General features: G+C 43.1%; 1 protein-coding gene across 1 annotated transcript in view; it reads left to right on the top strand.

Annotated features, from left to right (window-relative positions):
* The first annotated feature begins 1,712 nt into the window (after positions 1-1,712).
* nrg2b (neuregulin 2b) overlaps positions 1,713-24,150 on the top strand; it is a 48,180-nt gene continuing 25,742 nt past the window's right edge. The window contains exons 1-3 of the mRNA XM_061834281.1: positions 1,713-2,139; positions 22,952-23,114; positions 23,660-23,778. Coding sequence (XP_061690265.1) covers positions 1,728-2,139; positions 22,952-23,114; positions 23,660-23,778 — 694 coding nt within the window. The 5' untranslated portion in view covers positions 1,713-1,727. The remainder of the gene's footprint in view (positions 2,140-22,951; positions 23,115-23,659; positions 23,779-24,150) is intronic.

Below are 24,150 nucleotides of genomic sequence, written 5' to 3'. Positions count from 1 at the left end.
TGGCTCTCATTTAATTAATTGTGATTTGGTTGCATTTTAGTGGGAATGGACACACCTGGTGCCGAAAGAGCTTTGCTAATTGGATCTTAAGGAGGACACACAAACCTTCATCCCAATGATGTTCCTTAAGGCCTTGCGTGTGATTGGTGTGTCGGTGCCAGGGTGCTAAACCCGTCAAGGCTTTTCAGAACCATGGACAGGTCACAGGCGCCGTGCTCTGACGTCAGCTTCGCGATGGGGAATCAGACCGAAGAGGCCGTTGTGTTTGAGAACACAAACGACATGACCTTTCCCGCAATTTCCTCATGCTGTCCTCTGTATGACACTTCATACATCGATCCCGGGGTGGACAATGAGAGGCTTTCCGACCTCTGGCGAAGGACACTCGGCTCTCGACGGAGTTAAAAGGCTATGTCATGATTGATGGCTCCAAATGTAGATGCACTCACAAATACAGGATCCGAGGAGTCACCATGTGGATTCTGAACAAATCTAACATCAAACCGCCTTTGTGCTTTGAATGAACGTTGTTCTGTTTGACTTGAGGTTGAGTTGTGCTTGGACTGTTACTTACAAAACAAGCCATTGTGCTGCAGTGTCGCTCTGTGCATCACATATGCTGAAGCCCCATTGAAAGCATTTCGCAGCGTTACTCATCGCAACCGCAGTGTGTAGCAGGGAGCACTCCAGAGCCACACTGGTCACCTATTGAGAGGCTTGGCAACACGCTATTGTGTCTGTGCACTGCGTGATATCCTTCTGCAACCTGCAGACTCAACGAGGGGGCGAACGACCACGGGTGGTTGAGGCTACACGCGCATCGGCGTCGCTTTGCAGCGGTTCGTCCGGGAATTTAAAATGCTTGCGCAGGAAGCGGCGATTCGACGCCAGTGAGCGGGCAGGTGATGCTTGCTTACGTGAGGCGCACGCGTGTGATGAGGGGCGCAGGGGACGCGGCTGGAGGGTGCGCGCTACTGTTGCACCGCCTCGCTGGATAACCGCTATCTCATTTTGACTGGTCTTCCCCGGCTTCCTCTTTGGTGACGAACGGATTTACCGGACAGAGATTTCTTGCCCCCCTCCCACCACACCCCCTTTTTTTTTTTTTTTTTTTACCAGGCCAGACGTGGATCAAGAGCCTGAACTTGCATGGAGTGTTTTTATAATTCATTGTGATTTCCTCTGTACACGCACAAGCTTTTTTGTTTTTTCTTCCCACCCGGAGAGGCAATGCGCCCACCCATGCGATGCTAGCCTATTAGCTGGAGAGGAAGAGGGAGAGTGAGAGAGGGAGAGAGAGAGATAGAGAGAGAGAGCGAGTGAGCGGTTTTAGTCGTGGATTCAAGGGAAGACTAATTTACGAGTCTTGCTTTGCCTTTCAGGAAAGCGGAGAAGAGGCGGAGGGTGGTCGGTAACGGACAATGCAGCAGTTAGATCTTTTAACCATGCAGAAGAAGCAGGCCGTTTCCGGCTCCTAGGCTGCTGTGCGAGAGTGCGCGCGTGCGTGTGTGCGTGTATGCTAGTGTGTTGCTGAGTGCGTGCCCCCCATCCGAGGCCAGCAGCCGTATGGGGACAGCGGCGGCACACACAGATGGCATGGACGCTTCCACAAGGTCTGCCGCTCTGCCTCTGCCCTGCCTCCCGTGCCGGAGCTCGTTCGCCGCCGTCTCTCTCTTGCAGCTCCCTCCGCCGCCCAGCAGCACTGCACCACAGCACAGGCTGACGGTATGAGGCTTGATCCAGTGCATTTCTCCATGCTGGTCATCGGGGTCTCGTTCGCCTGTTACGCCCCGAGTCTCAACTCCCTCCAGGACCAGGCGTACCGATCAGCTGTGGTCATTGAGGGCGAGGTGCGCTCCTCCCCGGAGAACGTCTCCTCCCGGGAGCCCTACAGCGTGAATGTCAAAGTGCTGGACGTGTGGCCGGTCAACAGCGGCGGCCTCGAGAGGGAGCAGCTCGTCACCGTCGGGGACTTTAGTTCCGAGGCCCCATGCGCCACGGTGGAGAAGGACCACAGGTATATCTTTTTCATGGACCCGACCGGGGAGCCCTACGTGTTCAAGGCGTCGTACGCCCCCGTGGACGCCAGCGAGCCGGAGCTCAAGAAGGATGTGGAGAGAGTGTTGTGCGAGGACTGCGGTAAGTTCTGAGTGCACATGCGATGCGAGGGCCACGAGAACTGACGGGCTGGCGCGTGCACGTTGTAGTTTATACAGTGGTTGCACGTGCGCATGCGCGAGGCGATTGACACTTCGCCATAACCGGGTCACCCATAATCAAATGAGAAGCATGGTAGAAAATGTGTGCGTGTGTCAGTAAGATGTGTGTGCTTATAGAAACTACCCCCCCCCTCTCTTCTGCCCCCACCCTCCCTTCCATCCACTGCAGACTCCTGCTGACTGGTGATCAGTGCATTCTGACTCTTTGAGCATAGCCAGCAAGATCTGCAACATCACAGATTAGAGTGGAGCTCCTGAGTGTGTGCGTGCGTGCGTGCGTGCGCGTGTGTTGACTGCAAGCCCGTGTTGAGGTGACCTTTGTGTCTGTTGCTGAGGATTGTTGCCAGGGGCCAGCATATCAGATGTCAAATCATGACATGTCTCACAGTTGTGACTGCAGTGACCTGCGAGTGGCGGGTTCAGATAGGCCAGGCCGTTCCCCGGGTATTTGAAATCGTGTTTACGGACATAAAATAGACTATACAGACACATCTGTTGCACTTTTAGCTTTTATCGTTTTGAGTCACACCGAGATGACGTGCCTCTGTGCTGTGGGTATAATAAATAAATAAATACAATAATAATAATTCTAGGCTTGGATCCCTCTGCATCTAAGACATGTTGAACAATTATTAATATGCTTCTAACTTTTGCAAAAGTTTAGGGAATGCCCCTTTTCTGTTGCGGCATCATTGTGCCCCACTGCACTAAGCAAAGTGGCATAAACACACGCTTGGATGAGTTTCCTGTTCAAGAACCTGAGACCCATGATAGCTTGAGGCCAACCTATTGGAGTAGATGAATGAAAAAAATCTTTCTAAAACTTTTATCGCTGCAAAGGAGGGACGTTACGGTTCTTGCTATCCAAAATAGTCTACATATGGCTTGTGGGAATTACCGTCAAGTGACATTTTAACCAGTAATGACACGTATAATGAGTCTATAACATGTTTCATTTAAGTCTATGTAGATCATCTCGGGTCTTTCTTTTAATCCCCTCAGATGGAATCACTCCACGATTTGAACTGTGCATTATACGGTATTCGTCTTTCAATTATCTGTTTTCCCGTATTCCCGTGTTTTGGTTTTCTACAAAGTAGCACTCCATCTGTCATACGACGGTCTTCGGTATCTTTTGATTTTGAAATCCAAATCAACACTCTGTGATAATACCGTCGTGAACAAATCGGGATGATGCCTCTGGTGCAAAATGGCATTGTGAAGACACACTCGAAATGGAAAGTGCCTGGCGATGACTTTTGTTGTGTTGCATGCACACTGTATGACTCAAAAAGAATTGAATTAAACCCTGAGAGGAAGTAGGAACAGGAAGGAAGTCAAACGTCTGTACAAAGAGCTCATCTAACAGCCCAAGCTAACAAAATGATGGTCTATTTTTAGCCCTGTGACATGCAAAAATGATCAAGTCATTTATTTATGACACGGCTGTTGTAATCAGGCTTCAGTGTAGAACATATTTTCAGGCAGACACACAGGCAAGGGGGGAACACTAACGTGAGAGACATTTTAAAGCGTTTGTTAACATTATAGATGCACTATAGTAACCGGCAGATGACCAAGTATCAGAGACTAGAAAAAAAGGCCCAAAGAGAGAGATTTCTTTTCTACAAAATGTATTTGTGTAATGTTTATCAATACCATCTGTGCTTCCAGAAAAATCCACGTCTGCCAGGATTTCATTAAAAGCAGCTAAACGGTGCTCTGCAGACACACACCCTGCGCCTAACCAATCCGTGCCTGGGCCGAAAACCGGCCAGCCAATCACAGGCACGCCCCTGGAACACACACTACAGTCAACATCCACCGGTTTGAATCCATCTTTTTTGCCTTTGGCCTCAGGAATCGATTTGTGCTAGATTGGTTTCAATAACAAGAAACATTTATTCTATTTTCATGTGACTTGTAGAAAAGTGCACGTTGCAGTCAGGCAAACGTGACCCCAACCCCGTCATCTCTGCTTCCCACTGATTTTACGCCTCTGGAATAAAATCAAATGTACATTATGAGCAAAGCAAATCTTATGCTTACAAGTTGTAATTGTCAAATGCTGCAAATCTTCCCAGAGCACTTGTAAAAACGCCCCCTTTTTCTCTTGTAACGTCGACAGCATCGTGAAGGCTTTGGCAAATGTCTATTAAATGTTGACATTTACATCATCTACAGAAAGCTCGGAGGTACGACCCACGTGTGATGACAAAAATCATGAGACAGCAAATCCCTTTTTTTTATGCAATGTAAAGAAGTTGCTGGGTATCAAATGGAATGGTGAGAATGACCAGGTGGTCTTTTCATTGTGCATGTGTTGGTTCTTATCGACCCCATCAAATACTAAAGTTGACCTTTTTTGACTGTTGACATAATATCTATCTATCTATCTATCTATCTATCTATCTATCTATCTATCTATCTATCTATCTAACACTCTCTGTTGTATAAATTAGTTCACCCCAAATCTGTTTCATGGGGTTGAGGTCAGGGGTGTCACGTATTTTTTCACTTTGTACCCTGGGGAACATTCATTCCGGAACAGAAACTGTTCTTAACTTGGGAATCATAGAAGCATATAATTAGCAGAAATGTCTCAGGAAGACTCATTATACAAACCACCCAGATTGATAAATGAATCACTCACTCACAACTTTTGGCCGTACAGTTGGTGTGCAACATGCACCATCATCCCATTTTACATGCAGCGGCCCAATATTGGTCTTCTGTGATCATTTTTTATTTGGCACGCCTTTTTATGTATACTGACAGATTCTTCCTAAAATAGCGTAAATGAGTTTCAAATGCTTATGCCACTGCTTCTTTATGAAGTGTTGTGTCCCTCTGATCTTGAGCTCTCTCCCCACTTTTCCCTGCTGTAGCTGAATATCCCCCTCGATTTTTCGGACTTTGCTTCTAAAGTCTTGCAGAGTCAACTTCTGACATCAGCATTATGCACCTCACTCCGGAGAGCGTATAAAAGACTTATTTATAGAGATTTAGCTTGTCTATGTCTTTTGACATTTGTTTTTATTTTATTCATCATAAGAAAAGACAGCAACAATGAGAGAAGTTAAGAATAACATGAGAAGAGATGAATATTGTACTCTATGTAAATTCTACACTCAAAGCTATGTTGAATAAGCAAGTAAGACTCAATGTGTCATCACCTATTATTAAATCATGATCAAGAATTTTTAAAGCGTTTCAAGTGTTTTAACACTCGTGAAATTTAGCAATTTTAGCCAGGGAGATGCAAAAGGTGGGTTTATGCAATGATTTACCTTTACATTACACAATTATTAAAGCTAAGGCATACATTTTAAACTTGTTTGTTGTAGAAGTAGATTAGCGCCACCAGGATTTGAATTTGAAATGTAGTGATCACATTTTCAATAGTTGTGACAATTCGCTGTCTAAAAATTCACCGTGTGTGCCACGAGGCAGATCACCCAGCCAATCGGAATTGTGCTTTCTTAGTCACGTGACATCACATACTAAGATAGCGTAACTGGATTGGCTGGGTGTTTGGTTCTGACCAGAAGTAACCCTGCCAGGTGGCACAGACGGTTGAATTTCAGACAACGAATTGTAGCAACTATTGAAAATGTGATAACTTACATTTCAAATTCAAACCCTGTTTTCTGTGGCATTTCAAATTCAAATCCTATTTCACTTTACATTTCAAATTCAAATCCTGGTGGCACTACTACTAGAATCTAACAACTACAATCTAATCTAAATGTATGGCTAGATAAAATATTTGGTTGTGCTATTTATAGAGGTATGAGGATGGTATCAGTTTGACCCTGAAACAGCTAATTTCAATAAGCAATATTTCAGATGGGAAAATACCTTTTAAAATCCCAACAAAATGTGTGCTGGAAGATTTTGTGTTCAACCCAAAATGTTTAACGTCATCACGCCAGTGTTTCGTATAAAAAATGTGGTGAAAATCCTGATTGATCATAATTACGGTGACACTAACTTTCCGTCTTTCATTTAGAACAACAACAACAACAACAAAATCTAAGATGCTGAGTAGTTGATTCTCCCCTGTGACCAACGCACTTTTACCTGCATCCTCAGCAAGAGTGAAGAAGAAGAAAATGTGATCATTTCCCGCGCCACACTAGTAAAGCCCTTATGGTACACTAGTTGGGAAGCACTGCTGTAAAAGATGCAAACTTAGAAGCTGTCAGTCGCGTGCACATATTCAGAGCAGGTTTGAATGCTAACAGGCGGTGCTCTCTTAGCTCAATCTTGCATCAGTGTATCTATCAATTGGAGGGCAGAATCACTTGCCCATTGATCTGAGAATGAGCAGATTCCCTTGCAGCACGTCAAGACAATTCTCGCTACAGGAGTCGCATCCACGGCCACACCCTTGACCGCCTTTCATTAGCATTTTCTCTTCACGCGGATGCCTTTTTGGGAATCCTGTCTACCTCAGGCAGATACAAGAGCGCAGTAGTTGCAACAACGTCAAGAGGGCGGGAAAAACTGTTTCAGAGACATTAATAATTATGAAATTACAATAATGACTTCTTAAATACGTTGCCAATGTGGCACTTAATCTGATGAACACATTAAACATTAATGGGGATGAATATCGTTGAGGAGGTTGACTGGACTGTGTGTCTGTCACATCTGCCTCATTGTTGCGTTGTGTGTCTATTTCAAGACATGCTTGTGTTTCTTTATCTTCTCTCTCTCTCTCTCTCTCCCCTTCTGTCTCTCATACTGTCCTTGCTCCAGCAGAGCATAATACCCCCCCCCCTTCCTCCCATCACACACACAAAGTCTTGCGCACACACACGCGCATGCACACAGTCATGGCAGTCAGCTGTTGCTGCTGTGATGCAGATGCCCCAGTGTCTCGTCATTAGTAGGGAGTTCTGGGCCTGCTATAAATTATGCACACGGAATAACAGAATGCCGAAGATTTTGCCCCTGTGCTTTGTGTGTGTGTGTGCTTCTGTAAAACATCACCACTATAGTGCATCTATGCTCGCGTTCCTTGCGATATTATGCCCATCACTTCATATTAGCGCAGTTTCCTGTTGCCCATCTCGCTGATGACTGCCTAACTTGTGTTCTTGTCCTTGGTTATGTTGCGTGTAAGAGTGTGTGTATCTTCACGAGTGTGTGTGTGTCCTTGGTGGTGAATAATATATAGTATCAGTACTCTTTTTTTTTTTTTTTTCCAAGACGGTGGCTCAGTAGAAAGCTCATGCCTCTTAAAGGGGCCAACTCAGTGCCACATGGCTTAGTTTGTGAATGAGGGAAGTCGTTGTGAATCCATGAGCGCATGCACGGACGTGCGGGTGTGCACACGCGCACACTAATGCTGGTGCTCTGCACACACCACCCACACTGATGCGGCAGGTGCCCTTCTATATCAGTAAAGTGCATCTTTTCAGCCGAGATGGACTTGGCTCCTAGCGCCTCATTTAAGATGATTTTTTTTCCCCCCATAGTGAAAGTGCGCACTACATTTAAAATTTTATAAACAGACCTTTAAATGTGGAAAGTTGCTATTTTTGGCACAGCATTTAAAAAACACATTTTCTCCTGTATGAGATAAATATTTTTTGGGGAAGTAGACTCAAGGCTTGGCATGTGTCTGTCGGCACAATAGGTTTGGTTTGCAGTGAACTTTTATTCATTTAACATTTGTTTAATTAGACAACTGAGAACAACTGAGAACAGATTCTCTCGTAATGCAGACAAAAGAGTCAAACAAGGCAAAGTAAAAGCAACTACGACTATATACATACACAGCAAACATGTAAAATGGGATGCACATCAAACTGTACCCAAAACAAAACCATACACACAAAACATAAATTAGTACTGTAATTTCAGGCCTACAGAACGCACCTGATTATAAGCCCCATCCAGCACATTTGTAAAGAAAATACCATTTGGTACATACATAAGCCGCACCTGTGTAAAAGCTGCAAGTGCCCACATTGAAACATGAGATATTTACAAAGAAAGATGGTACACAAAGAGTTTACAAAGTTTTAATACCTTAGCTTATCTTAATATAGCACCAAGACGGTAGCACGAACAGGGCTGGTAAAAAAAAAAAAATAAATAAAATACCTGTAAAAAACAGCCGCAGCAACTACACAGTAGCAACACGGTAGCACAGCACTAACAGGGCTGGTTAAAAAAAACATACCTAAAAATCACTGAGATGCAGCAGTAACACAGCAGCCACAGACGAGCGCAACTCTAAGATGGCAGTAACGCTAGCGCTAACAGGGCCGGTTAAAAAAAAACAATATACCAGGAAAAATCAGAGACATGGCAGTAATACAGCAGCAACACGCTAGCACAGTGCTAATGCAGCGCTAACAGGGTTGGTTAAAAAAAAAAAACATACCAGTAAAAGTCACTTCCTCTGCATATACAGTATATTCCACAGGTCTCACACTTACCTTTTCCGCTCGAGTGCCCCCTTGCGGCCGTTAGAAAAAAATGCACAAATTAGCCGCATCACCGCATAAGCGGCAGGGTTGGAAGCGTGTGAAAAAAGTAGTTTATAGGCCGGAAATTACAGTAGTATGATCATAGATAAAACAAAATCTCTTCTTCTTACAGATGTGTGAAGTTTAGCTGATCAATAGATTAGAACAGTGCAAGATAGAATTCTCATTTGACCATAATATGAAGGTGTCTGGATTATAGATAGCAAACTGATTACAAGCTCATTTTGAAATGAAAACAATTGACTGTAGTTTTCTAATAGCAGTGTCTTTATATAATCACCAATGAGCCAGTGTAACTGCGTAGCTAGGAGGTTGTGTGCTGAAGGCCTACTCCGCTAAAAACATGGCCTGGTTGATACAAAGCGTCGCAAATGACATTGTGGATCACAGAATAAGTGACACACGTTTCCTATGAAAGGAAATGTTTGAAATGTGTCACGTGCTAACCTGCAGTGCTTGGAATTTGTGATAGAATGCAGCATCCCCGTCTGTGAAGTCTTTAGCTAGTGGTGGGCGGCTTTAAGAACAAACCTGGCAGGCAGACTTCAGTCCATGTCTGTCCGGTACGCAGTGGCTGTCAGCCATGTAAGCGAAATAATTCCAGATGACACCGTTTGTGTCCTGTTTCTCCACGAAGACTTTATGTCTGGAAGAGCGCTAGAGTTTACAGCCAATTCTGTCTCTGTATTTCTCTGACCTGCACACATAATGGGCGCCACCAACTTTTGATGCAGGGTCAAAGGGCGCTGTCCCCTCAAAAAGATGGTATGATACACATTTTCTTTCGGCGCGGTATTGAAGTCTGTACAGGCTGTGTCCTTGCTCCCTGACAGGCGACTGGTGTTGACCATGGGGGGGTTGGGGGGGCGTGTGGGGTTGTTTAGTGGGAGGAGGTGGGGGGTAGCTGTGTTCTCCACCAGGTGATTTAATTGGGGCGCCTCAGTGAGGCTAGCGGATCGCCTCGGGTCCCGTGATGAGGGTGGTCGCCTGGCGGCCAGGTTGCCCCAGATGGGCCTCCTGGCTCGCCCTTCCCTTTTAGCTGGTTGGGTGTGGGGTCCTTCATCCCCATCGGGGTTGCACAGTAACTATTGGACACTTTATTGCGCGCGTATGACAAAGCTGAATTAGATTCATGTTTCAATAGAGACAAACAAGTGACTTAGCACTCACTGCCAGCTTCACTACCTCTGCCCTTTTTTAAGTGTGTGTGTGTGTGTGTGTGTGTGAGTCTGGGTGTACATGTCACGTCAGGGGAGGTTGTTGGAGGTGAAAATGAGATGTAAGAAATGGTTGGGTGTGAGGTAGATAAGCACTGGAGGGGGTTGTGGTGGTGGGGAGCCTAGAGAGCACGGTGGATCGAACCAGGAAACAAGACATAAGTGAGAAAGGGGGTGAAAAAGTGAGGGATGAGAAGGGAGGAGAGGTGAATGAAGAGGCAGAATTAAAAGTGTGTGCCTGACAAGAAGGTGGGGATAAGATGCAAGACTGTAGGGAGATAAATTGAAGACAGGTGGGAAGCAAAATGACTTGCACACAACTCCAAAATGATCTATTTATCCATCTACTGTATGCATCTATCTATCTTACCGCTTCAAGTTGTGTCAGAGTGAGAATTTTCGGCAAGAAATGAAAAGGACACGTAAAAGACAAATATCATCCTTTGAATATCAGACATAATTGCAATATTTTACTGGGTTTGAAACGGGAAGTTGCTAAAAAATGTGTAACAATATTTTTTTTTTTATTGTTGGTCACGTAGAGACATTGAAGACAAACATTTATTGACAATCAGTCTTGCAGCATCTTGTGAGCATTTACCCGATTTTGCACAAATAGACTCAGTGTTTGAATGAACTGTGGATGTGATTCAAAATACTCGCCACCAAACAACATACACATTCATCTCACACATGGAGAGAGGGCAATTCTTCTGCTCATGCTACTGCTGTACAGAGGTTACCCCGGTAATACTGCATGCAGGCCTTCTGTGGCTGTTATCCAATAACTGACAGACACACACAGAACACACACACACACACAAAATGCAACCCCTCCTCTCTCTTTCTCGCTCATTCTCAATCTCATTTTGCCTTTTCTTTCTGCCTTACATCCTCTATCTCTGGCTCCCTCCCTGGTTTCCATGGTGACAGCTGTGCGCTGCAGAAATCACACTGATCGGAGAATGAGATAGAAGATGCTTCTCTCTTTTCATACATGAGCAGAGACGCGGGCACGTTCATGCAACTGAGGGTGTGCGGCTCGAAACATAACTAAAAAAGACTCCTGAATGAGTGCGACGACACGACTGGAGATGAACTGGGGACCATTACAATGTGTCCAGTGTTTCTCAATGATGGTAAAAACACATTCAAGCCAAAGACACATAACCCAGCCCCCACATACAAATACATCTGTGACCACACTTACGCATATGCGTACACAGGTTATGCATATGTGTCAAATTGCTGTCAGCTGACAAACACAGACATACACACACATTCCTCCATGTTTATGGACTTGGCCAAGCCTTCCCACGACGCCAAACTTGAATTAAGTCTGCCGTATATGTCCACAAACTGATCTGGCGTCCATGTAAACCCCTCCTAGTGGTTAATGCTTTGCTGTCACTTTTGTTGATGGCCACTTTTCTGGATGGGGAAAGGGGACGACGGCGAAGGGAAGAGGGTACAAGCATCAGCTGACCTTGAGAAAAGGACCTTTTGATGGATGGCCGACGGGACCGCCGGTCACGTGTGATTGGCTAGCGTGGAAGGCCGCTCACAAGAGTATTGGCCACACTCTGCTGTCCGTTTCCGCATCCCCACAACCCCCCGGTGCTCTTGCTGAGGAATCCTCCCATCACTCAGTGATACAGAAGGCTTGGCTCAGCAACTTAAAGAGCGCTTGAATGCGCACACAAACACACACATTAGCACGCACACACAAATGGATCTGGACAAATGCATACCTGGGCATATTAAATGTAGTCATACAGTATAAGGATAAGAAATGCTCTTCTTTTCACAAATCGAGCAACGTCTGCGTGTCGGATACCGCTGCAACTTGAACTTGGCCTCGGTTAATGTGCTAAATGTCAACGTCACTCGCGGCTTTTCAAAATTGAGCCACTGCAAAACATTCTTCACTCTAATCCGTTTAATATTTCTCACTACACCTTGGCAATCATGTGCCAGAAATAGATTATTTTACAAGTCCTGAGGAGGGGTTTTGACAGGGTTCACAAGATGGATGCTCTTTTTACTAATCACTTAGTGGGCTGTCTGAAAATATAGTTCCTCTATATTCATAATTGTTCAAAGGTCAGCATCACTCAGTAAATATATTCGAGGGTAGCAATGTGGTCATTGTTGGTTTTTAAGAGTTGTCTTGCAGTAGATTCCCAATGACAGATAAACAAACACATTTTGAAACATTTGTTTCTTTGTCAAAAAGAAATGGGACTTTAGGTACTTAATATATGAACCTTATATGCATCATCTCGCATGTGAATTCACGTTTTGTTTTTTATAGAGCTCATTTTGGCACCTTGAGGAACCCGAGAGGGGCCGACAATCTCACTCACCATTCTTCCAGCCCAATATAATGTATCTTGTGGGTACATGGTGGCCACCCCTGATCCTCTAGAATCCCATCGATGGGGCCCCTTTAACGAAGATTCATCAGTGCATCAAAGTGCACCAAAATTGGTTCCACTGGTATTTCTTTTTGAGCCAACTGAAAACGTTTCTTCTCGCGAGATTGGTTGGGGGCAGCCAAAATATATCTTAATGGATTACTGCTAACCTTTTGAGGATCCTGCATTGATATTTTTTTTTTTAAATACCTCTTTGATGCTTATCTGTGGCTTTTTTTTATAGCTGTTCTCTGAATATGATATATTTGCCTGACAGAAGCTATCCTTAGACACCCTCATATTTAATTTAAGCCGTTTGCTCTCCGAGTCTCAAACAGCCTTTTCAACAGTACAATAATTTTCTTAAAGTATCCAGTTTTATTCTTTCCCAACGAATTGGACTACAGACTTATAATCAGCAGAAATATCCATCTTTTTCCCCATTATGTATTAACACAACAATTACAACTGTGACTCGCGTAACAGTTTGGCACAACCTCCTCACCTGGGAAATTCATGATCATACTTGATATTCGGGTTGATGTGCAAGTGCGGTACATATGGAAATTCATGAAATTTGATTTCATAAACTTCCAGGTCTGGAAAAGTATGAAAAATAAATCATTTTCTATAACAAAACAAAGGTGTTTTTTTTTAAAGGCGCTTTGAATCACAGCTACAATGTTAGTGTGAGCGCACGCAATTTAATACCAAAATGTGAGTGAATACTCAATTCCAAACCAACAGAGGCTATGTTCAAACAAGAGGTCAAGTTGGACTTTTTTTTTTTTTTTTTTAAACCGAGTAGAACGCATCTGATTTTTTTCATGTCAATGTGAACATCTTATCTTTCATATCAGACCCAAGCCTCTTTCATAGGTGGATACAAAATCGCTTACTGTATGTATCTCACGCGAATGCAGTGGGGGCACTCACGGGGCACGCCTCAGACTTAAATGTTATCAAAACGTGACAAATATCCCAACTGGCAAAATATACACGCGACAAACTGGCGGAGGAAGCAAAAGCAAACAGTCAGTGGCGAAATTAAGGTGCTTTAGGATTCATAAGTACAAGACAATGTTGGCTCTGGTGGGACAAAAATCTGTGATATTTCCACAAATGCGTCATGAGGAGACCGGCACGATGGGCTGCATTGACTTCCATCAACTTTGTGTTTGTGCACATGTGCAATGTGCCGTCGTGTTTAGTGTGCATACGTTTCCTGCATAGGAGAACCTAGATTTGTTTTGTAATGTGAACGACTACATTAAAAGTATTTAACCAAAAAGTTGAATTGGGCATCATGCCGTGCAGTGTGAACATCGGCAGAGAGTACAGAATTCCCAGCCTGAAAGTGTGCATCAACTGCCACGTAGAAATAATATACAGTACACAACATCTGTGGAAATAAAAGGGTTAGGTTTGAAGGTAGGGTTTCAAAATGGGGTTGGGATTTCAAAGTAGGGTTGTAAAACAAAGGGTTTGGTTTGGGGTTTGAAATTGCAACTGTCAGAATCAAAGCATATTTTAATATCATACCTGTGGTTGTTCGAAACACAGTAAAACTAGAAAATGTATTGCCTTAGTCTTGAATACCGCTTACATTCCCTAAGAAAGTTTAAGGTATTGGAATCCCTCTTTCTAGATAAAGCCTTGGGCGTTGCGAGGGAAAAGAAAAGTTTTTAATACAACTTCTGATTTTGACTAAAAAATGTATAGAACTTTGAATTGGTAGTTTCATTTATTATTTCCGTCGTCAACTCTCCATGACAGAGTAATAAATTAATGTCATCCTCTGCTGCCGGTTGTTTCTTTGTTTGTTTGCATGGCATGTAAAGAATCACAATGATAAGTATCCATCTACTGAATTTTCATCGAAAAGTCTGACAATGAAGGACTGAAAAAAGTATGGAATTTTGAAATCTCAAAAGGTGTGCGAACACTGTGAAATTAACATCCATCCATCCATCTTAGCTGCTTATCGTCATGAGGGTCGCGGGTAGTGCTGGAACCTATCCCAGCTATCAATGGGAGGGAGGCGAGGTACACCTTTAACTGGTTGCTAGCCAATCGCAGGGCACATAGAGACAAACAGCTGCACTCACAATCATACCTAGGGGCAATTTAAAGTGTCCACTTAACGTTGCATGTTTTCGGGATGTGGGAGGAAACTGGAGTGCCCGGAGGAAACCCACGCAGGCACGGGGGGAACATGCGAACTACACACAGGCGGGTCCGGGATTGAACCCGCGTCCTCAGAAATATGAGGCCAGCGCTTTTACCAGCTGACCCGCTGTGCCGCCTCATCTAAACATTGATGGGGGGGGGGGGGGGGAACATGCGATACACTGAAATATAAACCCATATTTATTAAACTTAAACACTATATGCCCAATAATTTGGAACACAATGTAAGGTACTGGATGAAGGTACATACTACTGGTGTCGCATAAATTAGATCGCAGGTGTCAAACTCAAGGCCCGGGGACCAGATCCGGCCCGCCACATAATTTCATGTGGCCCATGAAGGTGAATCATTTGTGCCAACTTCCATGATTCTTGTTCAAATCTGTACAAAAATGTCAAATCGTCTTATAATAAAAGTCAACATTGAAATATTGCAAGCATTTTTGGCTTACCAAATGTCAACAACAGTGTTCTGATTCCAAAACTAGTAAATAAACATGATGGGTAAATATGATGAGGCGATAAAAGGTTTATGTTTTCAGTCATAACGGCCCTCAGAAGGAAACCGTAACTACAATATGGCCCACGACAAAAATAAGTTTGACAACCCTGCATTAGATGAAATACTACCCTTCACAAAAGTGCTATTTTTAGAGACATTTAAATTCAAAAGGTCTAAATACAACCCATGATGCCCAGGATTATTCAAATGATGAAGATGTTAAAAGAGAGTGCAGGGGGGGGGGGAGTGAGAGCCATTAAAAATTACTTCATATCCATGAAATTTGGACGTTATAGCCAAAAGGGATAATTTCCTCCTGATTTTCAGCTCACATTTGCCTGGTGACAAAAGCAGGATGGCGCCCGAGGAGAGGTAACCCGGTAGAGGATGAGCTCATTCGTTACCAGTTTCACATCCTGTTGCAGCCGCTTCACTCGTACTACTATTCAATTCCACACCCATAAAGGCAATAAAAGCCTCCTCTGAATGAGTGCTGAAGGCAGCTGCAGCATTACAGTCCAAGATGCTTGGGAGAAAATATGCACAGTACCTTTAAAAGCTCATCTGCAAGTTCTATTGTGGATTGATGTACCATTATATTTAGAATATTGCCAAATTCCAACCGAGTTAATCAATTGGACTAACTTGGCTCTCTTCATCATCAGTACACAGCAAAGACATTATTGTCATATCAAATGTAGGAAGAAACTCATATGCATTTACAGTACAGTCTTGGCTAAATCTTGTTAAAGGGAGAATCAACATTGTAACAACGCTATTGGAAATATTGCCATATCTGTTCATTCTTTCAGTTTAATCTTAAGTGATGTGCTGCTTGACGATTCAAAAGCAGTCAAGCTTTTTATTATACAGATGAAAGAAAAAGTGTCTGCAACTAGCCAGTAATAAAGACAGTATTTTGAAAATGATAAAAAATATGTTTCTGTGTTTTTATGGAACAGAGGATGTAAAAATCACAGTTCAGCATGATATGTGGACCTGGTGAAATAATATCTAGTTGAACATCTTGAGGCAGCAATAACGTCAACCACACATTTTCCGTTGTGTCAGATCAGACCTGGACAACGGTCGATGGCAAAGTTGTTGATTTACTCGTGTCCTATGGATCGCATCCCAGTTGCATTATCCATCGTCTGTTGAGTTTCAATTGGAACACATGTGGTCTCAGATTTTCATGGAACATTCCTAGATGATCTTGGAAATTCATTTGTCTATTGTTGAAAGCAATCTATCCAGGTCCAGCAAAGCAGTCCCAAACGCTAATGCCTCATTTGCCCTTCTTGACATTTTTCATGAAGTTTGTTGTATAACTGTGGCCTTTTTTCACACCACTAGGGATCTATTTTTGCGTCGAGTGCGGCGCTTTACTCAACTCTGCGAGTAGACGGGTTACAACGTCGTGTTTGCAATCTCCTCGACAAACGCAGCTGGCATTTGCACCTCCTGGGCGTAAACACAGGCGACTTTATTCACCGCCAATCAAAGCGGCTTCTTTCTTTCATTCCCTTTAAGTGAGGTGCAACGATGGCCTCGCGAGGAAAGAGCAATCCGTGCATGACTGGTGTATTGACGACTGAAACTTGTGCGTGGACCTCTTTGACCCATACCCCCGCTGATGATTGTTTCCAACCCATGACCCACACTCTGACACGATAACAGCGCGCAGGCCAGTAAGTAGGATAAAAAAAAAAACATGATTATTTAAAAAAAAAAAAAATCACAAGAATGATAAATAATGATAATAATGCAGTCTACTTAACTTGCGCTTTTCATGACACTCAAATAGGCTTTATGATTACCCTAATTCACGGCCTACAGAGCGCACCTGGTTACAAGCCTCACAGAGTACATTTGTAAAGGAAATACCATTTGGTACATACATACGCCGCAGCTGTGTAAAAGCCGCAAGTGTCCGCATTGAAATGAGATATTTACAAAGAAAGATGGATCAATGAAAGAGTTTAACACTGGCTAGGGATAGCATTAATGCTAATGCTAGCTAGTGCTAACAGCACCGGTTAAATATCACTGAGACATGCCAGTAACACAGCAATAACACGCTAGCACAACGCTAGGGCTGTGCTAACAGGGCCAGTAAAAGTCACTTCCTTGGCACATATATTCCTGTTTCATGAGACATAAGAATGCATTCTTACCTTTTCCGCTCAAGTGCCCCCTTGCGGCCGTTGAAAAAAATGCACAAAGCCGCACCACCGCATAAACCGCAGGGTTGAAAGTGTGTGTAAAAAGTCACGGTTGTAGGCCGTAAATTACGGTACACACACTATTCATTCACTCCCCAGTCACACTCAGTGGTGGTAAGCTACTTGTGGTTGTCACACAGAAGTAGGCCTGTCACAATAATTACAATATTGATTAATCATTTGGCTGCTACACGTTTGCTGGCGTTGGCTCCACCAATACTCCATGTGCATCACACAGATTCACACAACAGATACACTTAAGGGAAAAGTAACTGTTTGTTGTGTTCACTAACTTAGCCGCAAGTTAGCTTGTGAGCTAACAAGCTAGTGAGTTAAGGAGCTAAACAGCTAGCTCCAACCCACCAAAGTCATTTGAAAGGTTATTGCCTCTCCAAGTTGTTCTCTTAGTCCCCAATTAATACAAACATGGGAATGTTAAATATGTTATTCGATCCAGTCGTTGTTGTGTATCAATATATGTTGAATGTCAACATATATTTGCATGACAGGTGAAGGGCCTGTCTTCCGACAACACAGGAGCCGGCTTTACGTGGAGACTTTTTTTGTCATTCCAATGGGTAGGTTTCCAATGACGCCATCACCACCCGTAGATCAATCGGATAAATTAACGATAGAAAAAAACTTCACGCTTCACCCATCACCTGTGTTCTCTGACCTCTATGACACACAAGGTTGGAAACCTATCAATTGAAGAGCTCTGGTCAACTGTTTAGATTTGATGTGATCTATTCCCATGACGTGTATTCATGTAATCAGAACAGCCGTGAGACATTGTCCCCATCATTTTCAAGATGGAGCCCGTCGTCGAATCAGCACTGAATTTGGGATTGTTCTTATTTGGCTTTAAACGATCAGGATTTTGGGGTTTAGCTTTTTTCAGGCAAATTAAAACAAACAAACAAACAAAAAAAAAAAACAGAACTGATTGCCAATCCGATTAAAAGATTGATCTATTTTAATTAGTCTGTTTCTATCTCCAGTATTCATAAACATTTTCCTTGACGTTAAAATAATTTTTCATACTCTTAAACATATATAACATTAAAATATTTAAAATGAAGGTACTCACCATTAAAAGTTGATGCCGGCAAATCATCGTGGCTATCACCCAGATATTATTTTTGTCCATCCTTGTTTCACTGATGCCATAATGGCTACAGACAGGGACAAACTTTGTCCCGGTCTGCCTTTTATTCAACCAGTCGAGAAGTTTCATCTCTACAGTGAGATAAATGCTACTGCTAGCATCTTGCTCCACCGAGACTTGACAACCAGCAGGGACCTTGTTCGGTCGGGATTGTAGGACTGGACATAAAGTATTCAGCGACACTTCATTCTAATTATCGCATATTTATTGATAACGTAACGAAACACGGTTATCACGAGACACGACACGACAGTCAACAAACTCATCATCCCACCAGCACGGAGAAGCGATGCTTTCAAAGACACTCGGAATTATCATCGGTCAACACGACTGAGCTTTTATACTGTAATGTACTGGTGTTTTATTCCCTGTAATCTGTTTCAATATATTGCCATTGTCCCTTTGACCCCATGGTTTAGCAGAAAAAACGAAGAAGCATAGTTTACCACTGCGATTTAAAAAATGTAATTATCATCAATATGAATATGATTTTAAAAAATCTGCGATGCACAGAATCTGCAAAAGGTGAAGCCTGATATAGTGAGGGAATAACATAGCGAGGTAGAATAAGTAAGTACTGCCCGCAAATAGTCTAAAGTATCCTCTCCAACTCAGAAATCACGTTTAATCTTAACATTCCTTGCGTGTTTGCACACACTTGGCCATTAAATCTGATTCTGATTCGGTACTTTTCTGCATTGTTTTTAGATTTTAGTTTCCACAATGTCTTTGTTGATTCTCATTCTGACTGCAAAACATCAGAATCAGAATCATTTTTACTTGTGTAAATAGTGGGGCAACTGGTGAGAGTGTTGGCCTCACAGTTCTAAGGACTGGGGGTCAAATCCCTCCCCGCCTTTGTGGAGTTTGAATGTTCTCCCCGTGCCTGCGTGGGTTTTCTCCGGGCACTCCAGTTTCCTCCCACATCCCCCAAAAATGCATTAATTGGAGATTAAATTGCACCCGAGTGTGATTGTGAGTGCTAGATGTATGCCATCGATGGCCTACAGCATGAGCCCGCAATAAAAGCGAGAACAACAGAAAGACATTCAAAAGAAAAAAACTGTAATGGTGGCAATTTAAAAGACTCTTTTGCAATATTATCAGTACACGTGTTGTGTATATTGTAACTCCACCCAAACCTGAAGTGCAGCACGATGTGTCATCTTCCTTGGTGTGCGTGAATTTACTTGAAGTGTTAAAGTTGACGGCAGAAAAACGCGGAAGGCCCGATATGACGGTGACTGCTGGTCTCAGACTGTTGAGCTTGGGTTTGTGTGGAGCATTACGCCGCTGAAATAGGAGCAAAACTAAATCGTCAATTCAAACGCAAATGTAGTGGATCCTGGCCCAACAATACCGTAATAACACCTGAGCACCTGGATTTACCTGCAAATAAATATTTAAACATCAAGCAAATCACTCTCTGTCCTAACTGCCTCCTAATATGACAGCGATGATGTTCCCTTCTTTAGTGCGGCTCGTTTCAAGGCGAAAGCCATAAAGAGAGGCACCATCTGCTCATATTGAAATGATTTACTTTGGCCTGACTGGGAAGTATACATCACCGGCGTCTTCGAGAAAACAACATCTTTTCTGGGTGTAACGATGTTTTGCAAGTTTGAAAATATTGTGAAATCCTATAATTACGTAAGCCGCTTTTTGTTACATGTGAAGATATGGTCCGAGCAAACAACAACCACAACAAAAGCAAACAAAAAAAATAAATAATAGAAAAAAATGACATAACAGTTCTGTTCTCCATTATTTTCCTTAAAGCTTCTGAGAAAATAAAACGTTTAAGTGGACACAAGCACACCCACAGAAAAATACTGCTTAAAATTGAACATTTGAAGTTCATCCTTTTAAGACAGAATAGTAAAGATTTTCTCCCTGCGGCCATCGCAAACTTCAAAAAGAAAGTCTCAACTGAGTCAGTATTGGGATTTATCAGAGATTGTATTGTGCTTCAAAGCAACCTTGTTTTTTTTTTTTTTAACCTTTGGTGTTAACCTGCCAGACAAAATATACTTGCAGAAAACTGCCTTCAAACTTTTTTATTTAGTCAGAATTTTAATCCACATTTTCACTGTCGAGGGAAAATATTTGTTTGCAGCATGGAGGCACGGTGGGGACTAATTAAAGCGTCTGCCTTACAGTTGTGAGGACCAGGGTTCAAATCCCGGCTCAGGCTTTGTGGAGTTTGTATGTTCTCCCCGTGCCTGTGTGAGTTTTCTCAAGGCACTGTCATGAGCAAGGCTGGACCATTGCCCAGAGGGGCGTGGCCAGGCCACTTCTCTGGGCAGTGTCAGCTCTAACACCGGCCACAGCTGTTTTCCATGTGGACCCTAATTGGACCATGTATTTAAGTTTGGAGTTTTGTCACTGGTGTTGCCAGTTTGCTGCCTTGTGTCAGTGCATTGTGTTCACTGCCATTTGGAGTCTCCACCACTGAGAGTAAGTGTAGTGTTGAGCTATCCCTGTCACAGCGGTTCTGTGCCATCATAGTCCAGTCTAGTTTTGTTAATGTGTTCAATTTTTGCCTCACAGTTATCAGAACCCGTTTCATAAATCTGGATCATGCTTTTGGTTAGTGATTTTTGTGCCTCAGCCTTGTCGGACTGCTCCATCGTGTATGACCTTGATCTTGAATAAAATCACCCCTAACATCATGTCCTTGACTTGGAGTCCTGCATTTGGGTCCAGCCTCGTGCCCCTGACAGACACTCTGATTTCCTCCCACATCTCCAAAAAAACGCATTGTAGGTTAATCGAAGACTTTAAATCACCTGTAGGTGTGAACGGTTCTTTGTTTCTGCGTGCCCTGCGATTGGTCGGCAACCGGTTCAGGGTGTACTCAGCCTCCTGCCTGAAGACAGCTGGGATAGGCTCCAGCACTACGGGACCCTTGTGAGGAAAAGCGGCTGAGAAAATGAACGGATGGATATTTTATAATTGCATTGTAGGTTTGATGAAACACCTACATATTCGGTACTTGCACCTTCTATTGGGATTCACATAATATCCCTTCTAGTAGGACCCCTCATAAAAAGCTCTTCACGCCCAACGTGTCATTGGAATGTCTGTTTAGAGTTTTGTCATTGATATAGACCACTATCAGCTATCCGTTGGAGGTGAGACCAACTTGCTAGCATCACTTTGTGAGGGGGAATCCATAGACCTTTTCGACCTGTCAATCACTCGTAGAATAATAGCCAATCGGATGGCCACATTGTCTTAACCCCTGGCTTGACACGCCCCTGTTGCCATGTTGTTCCACAAGCAATACTGGTTGTCAGTTGTGTGCGCTTGGAAAAGTTAATGTTACGAAGAAAATGGTCCTCAGAACTGCTAGGGGAATGTGCAATTCTGATAAAAGATATACTGCTAGGTTACAAGGGGCCCCGTTGATTCATTTTCCAAAGCCTAAAACACAGTTGACGAAGTGTCGACAATGGATTAAGGCTTGTGGAAGAGCGCACGTACAACTAAATGTGGACAATATCAACAAACACAAGGGTGTATGTTTGAGGGTAAATGAGTGAGAAGTATCTTCTCTGAGTTTGATTGAATTATTATTAGTGCTTTATGCATTGCAGGAGAGAAACTTTCACTTTTTTTAGTGTATCACTGACCTACTGAATGAAGTGTGTAATGTTTTATGCCGAAGAGTCGGGCTACTGATGTGTAAATGCGCGATGTCATGCAAGAGAAATGTCTATTTGTTGATTTGTATCACATCAGACTTTTAAGACTGAGCACTAGGTTCGATTTCGAGCCAAGTCAAATGTTTTTCATCTGGTGACTATGGTACTGACTGATTTAATCACCATTGTTTAAATGCAATTGTAGAAAGTCAAACCGAACTCACTTATTAAGACTACAATGATATCACTCATGATCTTTCCATGTAAAATGTAATCACCCTGCTTTACATGTGCAGTACGATTCCACTATTTTATCCTGTTGGATTTCAATATGAAGTTTGTGAGGCGTCAAATGTTTTTGCATCGATCGCCAACATTTTGCTGTAACTCTGACATTGCGTCCTGCTACGTCCAAAATCTTACGTATGTATGTATCCTCGCGTGAAATAGTTCAGACCTCTCTGTAGAATTCTCTTGGACAAGTCTGACACATTTGGCAAAAAACATACTGCAATATTATCTGGAATACGTGATGGAGAATCGACTTTAAACCTGTTCTGTTCAGTCGCCATTTTGGAAGCTTGTGAGACATGGCAACTGTCACTAAGGGGGCGGAGCTTAAGATCGCCAGTTGGAAAGATCCATTGCTGTCCTTGCACTGTCAAAGCAGTGCTTTTACATTGATATGGACCAATGTCAGCTGTCCCCCGGCCCCCCGTTGAGCTAGGGGCCCTTCCTGCCCTGTTGCGATGCCTCTGCACACACAAACACCAGCACATACTCATCAACACTCGTGAAGCTGTTTTCATATTTGTGAAATCAATGAAACAATGTGTGACTGTGTGTCTCTTTTTGGCCAGCCTCTGTTCCTAAACTGCGACTGATGCGAGGGCAGTCTCTGATGGAAGGGGACAAACTGTACTTGAAGTGTGAGGCGTCAGGGAATCCGAGCCCTTCCTTCCACTGGTACAAGGATGGACACGAGCTTCAACGAGGGAGAGACCTCAGAATAAAAACCAACAAGTATGTCCGTCAAACTTACAGATTGTGATGTGTTATTTTCTACATTTCCACTTCACTTGTCTCGTGAATCAAGAGCACTCAGTAGAGCGGAGACTTCAACCAAGGCCAAATAACAAGGCAGAAGGTAATAGGTTCTTCCCTAGATTGATGCAATGATGTATGCAAAAGGAAAAGAACACAGCTGACAATTGAAATGTTTAAGTGCGATATAAAAGTAAGGGCTAGGTTACAGCTCATCCGTGACACTGAGCAAAATTACTGGTAAAGAAAGTAGAGCGAAAACATGTATTGTACTTGATTTAAATTGACCACAGTGGAATGAAATAGCAGCGCTCGTGATGGTGATAAAGAATACATGCATCATATTGGCACGTTACAGCCATTTAGGTAAGGTACAAATGTGGAAGGAGAATAAAGAGCAGTCTTCCTGTGCTTAGGAAATTGTCTTTTCTGGCAAACCCTCAGGAGCAACAAAATATATGATGTGTCAAATTGCATTTTTTGTCTCACCAGACATGCATCTGCTTCTGTCTTTATTTTTAAAGAAAAAACTCCAAGGTGCTGATCAGTCGAGTGCGTGTGGAGGACTCTGGAAACTACACCTGTGTGGCTGAAAACTCAGTTGGACAAGAAAATGTCACAAGTATTGTCAGCGTGCACATCTGTGAGCATTTAATAACTTGTTTTTTTTTTTGCCCCCTTCGCTCTTGAACCATGCTACAGAACTGGTGTAGCGTGTAAGACGGAATAACACGTTATACCTCATATAATATAACCTTAATAAATTTTTATCTGCCTTTAACCTATCCTTGAGGAACACTTGACAGAAACTGTGTAGCACTCTGTGACCCAAATCCAAATCTGGTGTCAGTGCTTTGGTCAGTAGAACTGACTTGGAGTGCACCTAATTTTTCTTTTTATTTTAAGATGTGTAGCCCCGTAGCTCAGTGGTTAGAGCACTGGTTTGGATAACAAGGGGTTGTGGGTTCGTATCCCACTGGGGCCTCCACTCCCTGAGAAGGGTTGCGTCAAGAAG

The sequence above is a fragment of the Syngnathoides biaculeatus genome, chromosome 11 (genome assembly GCF_019802595.1).
Source record: "Syngnathoides biaculeatus isolate LvHL_M chromosome 11, ASM1980259v1, whole genome shotgun sequence".
Taxonomy (NCBI): Eukaryota; Metazoa; Chordata; class Actinopteri; order Syngnathiformes; family Syngnathidae; genus Syngnathoides; species Syngnathoides biaculeatus.
This window is presented reverse-complemented; position numbering and strand designations above follow the sequence as displayed.